The 8,100-nt window shown below is 41.5% G+C and overlaps 1 protein-coding gene across 1 annotated transcript; it reads right to left on the reverse strand.

The window, feature by feature from the left end:
• Positions 1-534: 534 nt before the first annotated feature.
• MRPS21 (mitochondrial ribosomal protein S21) lies at positions 535-6,231 on the reverse strand. Its single transcript, XM_042441187.1, has 3 exons — positions 6,114-6,231; positions 4,896-4,996; positions 535-939 (listed from the first exon to the last, which is right to left on the reverse strand). Exons 2-3 carry the CDS (start codon positions 4,976-4,978, stop codon positions 759-761), a joined length of 264 nt encoding a protein of 87 aa, XP_042297121.1. The 5' UTR covers positions 4,979-4,996; positions 6,114-6,231; the 3' UTR covers positions 535-758.
• Positions 6,232-8,100: the final 1,869 nt, after the last annotated feature.

Raw genomic sequence — 8,100 nt, forward strand, 5'->3', positions numbered from 1 at the left:
GAGCATCCATGGGTTTTGCGCTCCGTGAAGGACCTATTATAATTGGTTGGACTGCAACTCCCAGCAGCCTGAGCCAGCCTAGACAACCAGGGATGCTGGGGACTGCAGTCTAAACTCTCCCGCAGAAAACTGAAGTGACTCCACTGTTGCATTGAGTGAGACTTGAGCATCCATGGATTTTGGGGGGTCCTGGAACCAAATTGCAGCTTAATACCATAATACCAGTAATATATATATTTTAGTAATAATATAATTATATAATTATATAATACATACCAATATATATAAAAGTATAATAATACATATTATTAGTAATGCATATAACAGTATGATATTAATAATTCATATTATTAGTAAGCAGTGTGTGGTGCATTTCGGTCGGCCAATGAAGGTATATCACTGATGGGTTTTTGTTTGTAACAAGATGTGGCTGATAAAGAGGAATATTCCTAATACTGTACAAGGGCACCATTCAGGACACACAGGGAAAAGGCCTATTTAAGCACCCATTCAGCATTAAACTGGAAATGACACTCGTTTTAAAACTGAAGCCACTTTTTATTGACCTCTAGAAGAGGATTTATCGGCATCATAATTTTTCAGAATGTTCACAAAAATGGAGAACCAGTCTTAGAGATATATCTGCTGAAAAGGAGAAGCACAGCTCCTGCCTTCTCTGCTTATTCAGAGGGAGTTCAGAAACAACGCCGTCGGAGGAATGCGTTGCTACGTCTTTGCTGCGGAAACCCTTTTGGACCTCAGCAACCCATCCAAGGGTCCTGCCGATTCTTGCGCGAGAGGAAGCTGATCTTCCGGGCCATTTCTGCATTGTAGATCCTGCGGCACGCCTCGTATGCCTCCCGCTGCCTCCTGCGGCACGGCTTCTCGTAATACCGACGCCGCTTGGACTCGTCGATGATGCCATCCATGGTCAGGATCCTGGAAGCGGGGAGAGGAGCCCCACAGTCAAAGAGGCAATAGAACAAGTCAGACGCTTCCTTCCTTCCAGATTCAAGACGGTTCGCCAGCTCTCCAATTCCCAACTTTAAAAAAACCAACAACTCAACATAGAATGTATATCCCAGTCTACGTTTGTAGAAGGGCAGTTCTGCCATGTTTTGCCCCCTCTCTGTGCCCTGAGGAAGGGGCACAGGCTTCATGTTCCCCATCCTTGAAACAAATAGAGATTACACAGCCCCATCCGTTGTCCCTGAAAAGAAATCTTTATGGAAGTTGACTTACTCAATTGGAAGAGACATGTAAGCCAAGCGACATGCACCCAAAAGGAAGATTTATTTGTTTTAACAGCCTCTTCCCAAGATGTTCATCCGTTGCACCACGGTTAAAGAAAGGTAGGATATAAATGAAATCAATGTGAGATAGCAATCAATGGGGAAAAAGAAGGAGGAGAAAAGCTGCATAAAGCTAAGAGGGTCTAAAAAGTTGAGGCAGTGAGTAGCTTCTGAATTCAAATTCCACTTCAACAAGTAACCCCAAAGAAGCCCCTTTCTCCACTTTAACCTTCCTGGGGATAATATCGAACTACACTAGAAGGCTGTTGTAAGGACTGCTGAGATAAAAGGTATTGCAAAAGGGCTTCCGTGAACAAGCGACTAAGAGGATACTCCTCAGCATTGAGAGTCTTGCTACGGAGCCATTGAGCAAATTCTGCCAGCCCAAAAGCGTCCGCTGGGCATGAATCGGAAGAGCCTCCGTTTCTTCCCGTGCAGTATCAGATTATTATGATCTTTCTAGGAGGCTTAATGGGTCTGAGCACGTTTCCAGATGCCTGCCTCAATGGACCACTGGCGTTCACATGGCTGTGCAAGCTGCTCTGGTGTGTCAGCCTGGGAGGCGTGTGTGGAAAGGAGTCGTGAATGGACCCCGGAGCCCACCCACCGGCCTCCAGCACCCAATGGGAGCCAGCTGTGACGTGCCCCCACCACCCAGCACCCGGCCAATCCCCGTCCGAGTGGGTTTCTCAGAATGGGAGTTATGCAACCCCCATGCACGCCTCCTTGCGCTGTTGCGAGTCTCATGGGCAAGGGCTGTGAGGGGGAGACACATGTTTGGCTCGCTGGCGACACAGGCAGCGGAGGAGAACGTGCCCAGGGCTCAGCAAAACACACAAGGCATGGTGCAGCAGAGTAACTGCAGTTCAAGCTATTTTTAAAACCAATTGAGGCTGAAGGAGCAGAGGAACAGGGAGAAGTGTGCAGAGCTGCTGCCACAGGGCTATACATAGGAGCATCTTCCCGCCCCAGGGAGGCATTTGCTCAGTTCATGACTCCTGGCCTTGTCATGATCCACCATGTTTTAGTTAGTGGGTCACAGGTACAGAAGGCCAAGGATATCTTTTCTCAATGAAAACCAAAGGCTGCCCCATCAGTGGCCCTGGCATCCCTCCACATCGATCCATGCTCCCCTCCGCTTCTCCCCCTTTCCAACCACATCTTGCACTGCACCATAATAGCAGGGATGCAAAGAGTTGGGAATCCAGGTGCTGTGGGACTGCAACTCCCAGTAATCCCCCTAAACAGCTAATGGTGATGGATGGTGGGAGTTGCAGTCCAACACCTGGAAAGCACCATGATTTAGGATGAAAAGATGTATGGAAGTTTTTCCTCTGTCCTCAGCCCTCACCTAAATATTTAAAGAATGCTTCCCAAAGATGCTTTAAGTCAGCGGTTCTCAACCTGTGTGTCGCAACACCTTTCCCAAGGGTCGCCTAAGACCATCGGAAAACACATATTTCCAACGGTCTTAGGAAGTAGCAACAAAAATAATTTTATGGCTGGGGGTCACCACAACATGAGAAACCGTATTAAAGGGTCACAGCATTAGGAAGGTTGAGAACCACTGCTTTAAGTGGACCATAGCATGTAGAAACATTTATTTAAGCCTCAAGCTTCTAGTCCTTAGTTTCGGCTCAAGTTCTTCTCTGAAACAGCTGCTCTCCTTATATCTGCTTCTCTTCCCTTGCTAACAGACGCTTGATCACCATTTCCCCCCCTCCTCCAGTTGCACTGAGTTTCTTTTCCTTCAAAATATAGAAATCACAGAGTTGGAAGGGACCACGAAGGCCATGTAAGTCCCTGCCATGCAGGAAGACACAACTAAAGCACCCCTGGAAGCAGCCCACTCAGCCTCTGCTTAAAGGCCTCCAAAGAAGGAGCGTCCACCAAACGGTTCTTATAGTCAAAAGTGTTCTTCTTAAGGTTTAATGGGAATCCCTTTCCTTGTAACTGGAATCCACTGGTTTGTGTTCTAGTCAGGTAACTCTCCCAAGGGTCATTTCAACCAAATCTCCAGACCAAGTGGCGCATGAATCAGTTGATGAATACGCACATGCTGCCATTCAGATTATAAACACCAATTTAGCTCACAGAGTGGGAATTATACATCCCTCCGGATGTTGTTGGAGGAAGGCCTTTGGCCAAGAGGTACACATTTACTTATTACTGTAGTAATTACACATATATATCCTGTCTCCGCTTGCGTCTGCCTTCCCATCCTGTATGGCAGACTAGCTAAGAGGAAAAGACCAGTGGGAGAGGCTTGGAGAAGTAGCCACAGGATGGCACTCTGCTGAGTCCCATGGCTACCTACATGTACTACGCTGGGTTTGGGATTCCTTGTTAGCATTGACAGCTGCCCAGTGATGTGACAGGGTTGTCCTCAATCATCTTGTTGGATCCTTTTTGCATTCACTGAAGCTGGGAAAAGACAACACTGAGAACCAACTGGGCAATGACATTTCCCCTTTACTTGCTATAAGGGGAAGGTGGGTCACAAGCACACTTCAGCATAAACTGCTGCCTTATCGGCCATCTTCTTTGCATCTTGCAAGTAAGTCTCCCTATGCAGACTGTGGACAAGATATTGGGGACTTTCTGCTCTTTCCTCCAAATTATTTCAGCCTGAAGAAGAGCCCTGGCGAATACAGAAATGTACCTTGCTTGTGACATATTAGCAGTTCAATAATGTGGGGGCAGGCAATTGCAGGAATAAGGAAGAAACTGGCGCTGAAGGGTGGCACCCCACAATGGCTTGGGTTCCCCTTGGCACTCACTCTACCCTTGAGATGGGCAACTCTGGTAGTTGTATTTTTTCCCCCTGCCAAAATGGGTATGCAGAGGAGCCTCGCAACCTATTTAAAAGATGAACTGACTTTCCTAGAGGGTTACCAAGAGACAATTCACCTTTTTTGGCCTGGAAAGTGGGGGTCTGAAAGTGTCAGAGGCCACAAAATAGCCCTGAGGGCTGTATGGTACCCTAAATTTTCATGTCCCTCACTGCTCATGAAGAATGCAACCCTGATTTCCACACACTCCATGGATCACACAGACCTTTGAAAACCTATGCTTGATATCTCTACCCAGAACAAACCACACATGAAGGGAGAAGAGGCTCCTGGGTGTATGGCATCATATGTGTCAACACTGCAATTTTAACCAATGATTCCCAAAATTTGGTACTCCATCTCCCAGAAGCCTCAGCTACTTTAGCACACAGTCAGGAATTCTGGGAGCTGGAGTCTAAAACGCCCAGAGGACCAAAATTTGGGAATCACCGCTCTAAATAAAAGTTACGCTGAAGCACTGATAAACAGAAAGAGGCTATGAAGCCGAAGGCTTGCATGGCTGGCATCCATAGATTTTTGTGAGTTTTTGGAGCTATGTGGCCCCAAAGAGTTTGTTTTTGTCGTTTCGCCAGCATCTGTGGCTGGCATCTTCAGAGAGGGGATGAATTCCTCGCACCAAAAGCTGGACCATACAAGCCTTCGGCTGCCAAAGTTACTACCATAAGCCAAGAGCAAATGCCATACTATTTGCTCACAGCAGCACTGGGGCCCCCTCTGGAGCAAAGCATGGTCTTCATAGAAAACTGTTTACCTGTTGAGAACACGATAGGCCACCTCCACATTGCCATTGGGGACCATCACAGTCCGGGCGACAAACTTCAAGTGATGGGACATCCTTTACGGAGCTTGTTCCTACATCAAGCAAAAGACGGTCAATGGCTTATAAATGTATTATTATTATTATATTTAATTATCTTATACCTCCTTATAATACCTATAATTATCTTATTTATAATTATGTTATACCCCCTTATAAATTTATTATTATTATCTTTAATTCTCTAATACGTCCTTATATTTATAATTATCTTATCAATAATTATCTATAATTATCTTATACCCCCTTATAAATTTATTATTATCATTATTAACATTATTATCTTTAATTATCTTACACCTCCTTATAATATCTATAATTATCTCTGTACACCTGTATTATTTTAATTGTTGGAAGCCATTCTGACTGTTTCTTACAAATAAGCAGGATATAAATGAAAGTTATTTATTTATTATTAAGTATTATCTCATCTATAATTATATTTAATTATCTTATACCCCTTATATCTATAATGATCTTATACCTCCTTATATCTATAATTATCTTATCTATAATTTTCTTATACCCCTATAAATTTATTATTATTATTATTATTATTATTATTATTAATCATATACCCTTATAATATCTATAATTATCTTATCTATAATTATCTTATACTCCCCTTATAACATTATTATTCTTATCATCATCTTTAACTATCTTATACCTCCTTATAATATCCATAATTATCTTATCTATAATTACAATTTATACTCCCTTATGAATTTTATTATTATTATTAAATTTAATTATCTTATACTTCTATAATTATCCTATCTATGATTATCTATAATTATCTTATATCTCCTTATAATATCTATAATCATCTTATCTATAATTATCTTATACGCCCTAATAATAATAATAATAATAATAATAATATCTTATATCCCCTGAATGCCAAAATTAGGGGCAATGAGGGAAGGCTCCCCCTCGTCTCCTCCCCAATTCACTTATGGGGGGGGGGGGAAGGGCTATGCCTCCATAAGCAGCGCCACCATTTGTCCGACCCTTCCCGGCTCCCCCGCGTCCCTCTCGGGCAGGAGCTACTACTCGAGGCCGGGGATGCTTGCGGCCTACATCGTCCCAAGGTAAATAAAGGCTAAAAGGAGGCTTCTGGACCCCCTCAATGCACCCATGGTTACTCACCAGCCCCGGGCCTTCCCAAATTGGACAGCCGTGACACCGGAACCGGAAATGCAAGCCTCTTTTCCCCCGTCCCTACGTTCCACCCCCTTCCAGGCTTTGCGGCCTAGTCATGGTAACCATGGCAACGCAAGCAGGCCTAGCAGTAGAACTAGGCCTCAGGCCTGGGCAAATGTTATTAAACATCTCTCTATGCATAATGCATACATACTTTTCAGTCTATGCTTTTAATGGGCCACTTGGTTACTAAATATAATGTTGTTACTGTTAATAAATATTTGTTTATTGCTCCATGTTTCTTTCTTTTCTCCCCTTTGGATTACCTGGCATTTAAAAAGAATTCCAGTATACATACATTCTACACTGCAAAATTGTGAGATACAGATTTCTTCTAAGTACCAAAGTACCAAATCAAATGAATCAGGACAAAACAAGTGAAGCAGCAATTTCCAATTTATTAGTTACAATCTTGCAAGAAGGGTGTCTCAGGCAAGAGACCACCTTTTTAAGTATGTAAAAACTCCACCCATAACATATCTCATCATACGTCTCATGACCATTTAAATTAGCCATTATAGATTCATAGGTGTGTTCTAATATTCATAGCCCCCTATTTATTACGCAGGGTCAGTTAGAAATGTTTGTGAACTGTAAGTCACCCTTTTATAAAAAAGTATCCTTGTCAATTAGTGAGAATAAAACTCCCGCATCTCTTGATTTATTTCTCCCTTGTAACATTGTCCTTGATCTGCAGGTGCAGACAAAGGTTTATTTACTTTGAAGCTTTTTTGTCTAATTTAATTGCTATGTTTGTAATGCAAGTCTACTTCATTATTTATTTATTTTATTTTTTTCTAAACAGGACACTTAGCCATTTTGATCATCTTAATAGAGCCAAAAAAATACTATATAAAATAACTAAGTCCAGCATATTTTATAAGTTTAGCTAATTTATAATCAAAGATATAAACCTCCTTTATTCTTATAAAACAATATATTTAATATTTAATAAATAATAGTGTTATAAAAAGCTTATCTAAAAACTCTTTTACTAACATATTTTTATAAAATTCCCTTTCAGTTATAGGGCCTCAGCTGACCTTTACTCAATCCTATTAGAATAGATATATTGATTATAATAGTATACATGTATATATGTGGTTCCATACTATTTATATGTATGTACTGTAATCTAATTATAGCATACGATTATATAATCCTTTCTACGCTAGTCATGTTTCTAACTCTTATTAAATCTTATGTGTTTGATTCAAATCCATTTCTCTCAAAAATTAATGCAGTTTGATACTGCTTTACTTTCCATAGTGTGTGTGTGTAAAAATATGTTTTATTCTTTTAATAACTATCTGTTTTAATACTGTAATAATTTCAATTCCTTTTTAATATACTTTTTTTCCTGTTTTTTTTAAAATTGTATTGTTGTTTTTTTAATGTGAAGCTGTTCTGGGAAAAGAGCAGGACACAAATAAATAAATAAATGATGGTCCAATGCTATGGGGTTCTGGGATTTGTAGTTTTCTGGAGATATTTGGCCTTCAGAGGGCCTTCTGGGGGCATTTTGGATCCACACACACATGTAATGTGCATATATATATATACACACACACACATACATACTCACACACACACATAATGCATACATATATACACACATAATACATATATACTACACACACACACACAGCAGACCACGAAGAAGTAATACACACACACCTCCAAGGGGGCCATACATTACCCACTCTAGTCTAAATAGCCAAAATGATTTTGAGCCAGAATCTTCAGAGGAGGTGATACTTGTTTATGTTTATGGGACAGTATTGTGGCCAGCATTGCGATTGTGGTGTGATACAAGAGCTTTAGACGAACTTGCTGAGTAGCTCCATCTATGGGTCCTCCTGGCCCAAGCGACTCCATAGAGACTCCACATTTAGGAGCAATGTATCTGCACTGCTGGTTAAGAGCAGGATCC

The sequence above is a fragment of the Sceloporus undulatus genome, chromosome 9 (genome assembly GCF_019175285.1).
Source record: "Sceloporus undulatus isolate JIND9_A2432 ecotype Alabama chromosome 9, SceUnd_v1.1, whole genome shotgun sequence".
Lineage (NCBI taxonomy): Eukaryota > Metazoa > Chordata > Lepidosauria > Squamata > Phrynosomatidae > Sceloporus > Sceloporus undulatus.